Raw genomic sequence first — 3,345 nt, 5'->3', positions numbered from 1 at the left:
CATCCTGTTTAAATCTGATTTTTTCATGCGCCAAACATTATTACCTCTACGCCGTTTGTATTTTATGAGACATTTCTTTTTCAACTTTACAACCTTTCCCCACATTTCCACCCCCTACCCCTACACTGGTCGTTGTCTTTCAATATACTCATTAGGTTAATCTGTTTGAGTCAGTTTGTATATTTAGTCAACTAAGACACAATTGAGTTAGGTTTAAATGAATATCTGATGATAGGTTTTTTTTGTGAAAGATGAGCATCATTAAAGTAACTGTGGGCGGGCGTAAAATATTGAATGTTTCGATTTAACCAAGAACAGGAAAATCTATTTCAGAATACACAATTTGAAATGTTCTCTCCTTTACAAGTCTGTACATAACACACCTTCTATATTTGTACAGTTCATTGTATATTTATTTTATAAAGTAATAATTAGTCTTTAATATTTCATATGTCTTTCAAAAAGACATTTCTATGAAGTTTACTTTTTTCGTGATGTCATATTTATTAATGTTTATGACGAAATCATGCTTATGGAAGTAAGACGGTCATCGTCGCTAACAATAAAACGATGATAAGTTACCTCAAAACCAACATTGTTATGATTTGTTTGATATATAGCTATGTTGATCTGAAGCATGTCCCTTTAAGATATCAGGTTCAAGAGTATAATGGTAAAAAAGCGTATTGATTTCTTGCTTTTACATTCTGTATATCAAAGTCTTCAACCGACAAGATTTTAGGAATCTGTCATCATTTTTTGTTGTATCTTGGGTTGAAATGTCTCGTTTTTTATTGTTGTTTTTTTTTGCTATAGAACATGTTAGGCACACTTTTCATACTTTCAAATAAACAACTTTTTAACAGTTTATGTAAATACATTCAATATTCAGCTCAAAAATATTATATTATAAATAATAATGAATGAAAACTACACATATCATTATTAAGAATCAAAACACATCTGTTTCTTACATACACAATTACATAAAAAAAGAAGAAGAAAGTCCAAGCCAAGTGAAAGATACAGCAAGGAAAAAGGTATGATAAATGTTATCAGCAGAAAAACAAATTTTTTGTTTCTTCCATATTTCTAAATGTTTGTTTCAAACGCAATTAATTAAATCCGGACACTTACACTGTTATTTATTCTTTATTTACATATCGGTACAGACAACGGTGTACAGATACAGTTCATTTATATTTCCATTGAAATACTTTGATCAAGTTTTTATATTTGGCACCTGCATTGCTCATACAGAGATGCTGTTTGTTGGTATTAAAACAAATTGCTTGTGGATATTTCATACCATCTGGTGGTCCTAGTATCACCATAGCTTCACTCAGGTCTGGTGTCACCTTGAACATGATGTTCTGTCCCCTGTTACAGAGGTAGACGGAACCAAATGAAGAGAAAGTGATATCACCAGGTTCTTCTAGTTCACCTTGATACATGGATATCATATTCCCATTCATATCCATGACATAACTTTCTTTGTTTTCCAGTCAAACACGTAGATCATACCCTCATCAGGACTCACTGCAATATGACGCGGGTGAGCACAGTGTTTTAGTACTTCAGACTCCGGCTTGATTGTCTTAATTATTGCACCTGTCATTTGAAGAATCTGAAATTGTACAGGTTCCCAAAAGGACACATATAATTTTCCACTATTAAGTTTCACGTCTACACAATCACCGGTAGTTTTAATAGTACGAACTACGGATAGTCTTCCACGTATTGAAATAATCTGTATCTGATGTTTGTTGCCTAACACAACAGCTACCTGGTCCTTGGATATCGCTGTGATTCCGAGTGGTCCAGCTTGTAATACGAAAACGTCCTTGATGATACCATTTTCAACATCAACGAGTTTAAGCGAGTTGTTATTAACATCACACAGAACCAGCTCAGTGTCCGAGAGTAAAGTCATTCCAGTAATGTAACAGTCCTTTTCGTCAGTGTCAGCCTTAATATTGATATCACGCAGGTGAGTATATTCTTCATTGTAATTCACCTCGCCGGCGCCTTTTGTATGGATATTCATTTTAACAATGGAAGATGTAACAGCACGGTCGGATTCTTCGGATATCTTGTCTTTGTCCACCAACACATGGTGCCTCGATGTTTTACTCCTCGAATGACTCTTGTAACAGCTATCACATAAATATTCGTCACAATCCTTACAGTATCCAGCGGCCTCTACTTCGTCCCCGGCTGTTTTACACGGATCGCAGATTTTAGCAGTCATTTTTGGCATAGCGTCCTTGTCCAACAGAGTGTGATGTTTTGATGCCTTGCTCCTAGAATGGCTTCTAAAGCACGTGCCACAGAGATATTCTTCACAATTAGTACAGTATCCCTGAGCCTCAACATGATCACCGACAGTTTTGCAGGGATCACAGCTATACTCGAAATATTCCTCAGAACTTTTGTAAATAGACGACTGTTTTCGGTCCTTATTTCTTACTGATTCTTCCGCAGAACTTTTGTATACCGACATATCAGAACTACTGGTTCCCTTTTCACGCGATGTACCTTGTCTGGGTACAAAGCTTGGTTGTTTCCTCCCGCTTACCTTGTCCGACATGTTTAATAAACGAATTTAAAATCAAGTAAATTTGAATCACTTCACATAATCAAATTCATTCAAATTTCCAAAAGAAATTAATCGTTCCCTCGCGTATTCGTTTTAATTCAGATTTTTCAGAGTTTCTGTTTTAACGACAATTTATTTCCGCATTTTTCTTCTCTAACAGATAACATAGTCATAGTGATTATCAACAAACACCCAAACACTTTTTAGGGGGGAGGCATCTCAACAAAATTTAATTATATTGTGTATGGTAAGAAAAACAAGCGCATAAATTACACTTACAAAATAACAACAAACTCTCACTTCTGTTTGCGAAACGCCTTCATTAAGAGACGACAAATATGTACTTTATGAAATACAACATGATATTTCGGCATGGGCAAAATTATTTCACATTTAGACTCTATATCATAATTAGTCCGTTATGAAAGATACATATCTGTTTATGAATTAACATGTATAGCTATACCGAAACTAGTCTACTGTCAACTATATTTTAAATAAACTATAACTTGATAACAAACTACATGGACTACGTGGTCGACTCGCCCTGGAAAAAAAACAGAAATAAAACTCAGTTTTGTATTTCGTATTTGTAGTTCTTGTCACCAGGAGTAAGCGAATGTCTAGTACCACTGAATGTTTCGTCTCATTCTTGCAAAACCCCTGACAGTAACAATATTTACTTTAACTAATTTACGTTTAAATATATGGTACGCAAGTTTTCCAATAATTACGGCTGAAAAACT

The 3,345-nt window shown here is 34.7% G+C and overlaps 1 protein-coding gene across 1 annotated transcript; it reads right to left on the bottom strand.

Annotated features, from left to right (window-relative positions):
- Positions 1–1,471: 1,471 nt before the first annotated feature.
- On the bottom strand, positions 1,472–2,604 carry LOC123539370 (uncharacterized). Its single transcript, XM_045323934.2, has one exon. It carries the CDS (start codon positions 2,588–2,590, stop codon positions 1,472–1,474), a length of 1,119 nt encoding a protein of 372 aa, XP_045179869.2. The 5' UTR covers positions 2,591–2,604.
- Between the last annotated feature and the right edge of the window lie 741 nt (positions 2,605–3,345).

This window comes from Mercenaria mercenaria, chromosome 5, assembly GCF_021730395.1.
Source record: "Mercenaria mercenaria strain notata chromosome 5, MADL_Memer_1, whole genome shotgun sequence".
Taxonomy (NCBI): Eukaryota; Metazoa; Mollusca; class Bivalvia; order Venerida; family Veneridae; genus Mercenaria; species Mercenaria mercenaria.
The sequence above is the reverse complement of the archived record's forward strand: the minus strand, read 5'-3'. Positions and strand labels throughout refer to the sequence as shown.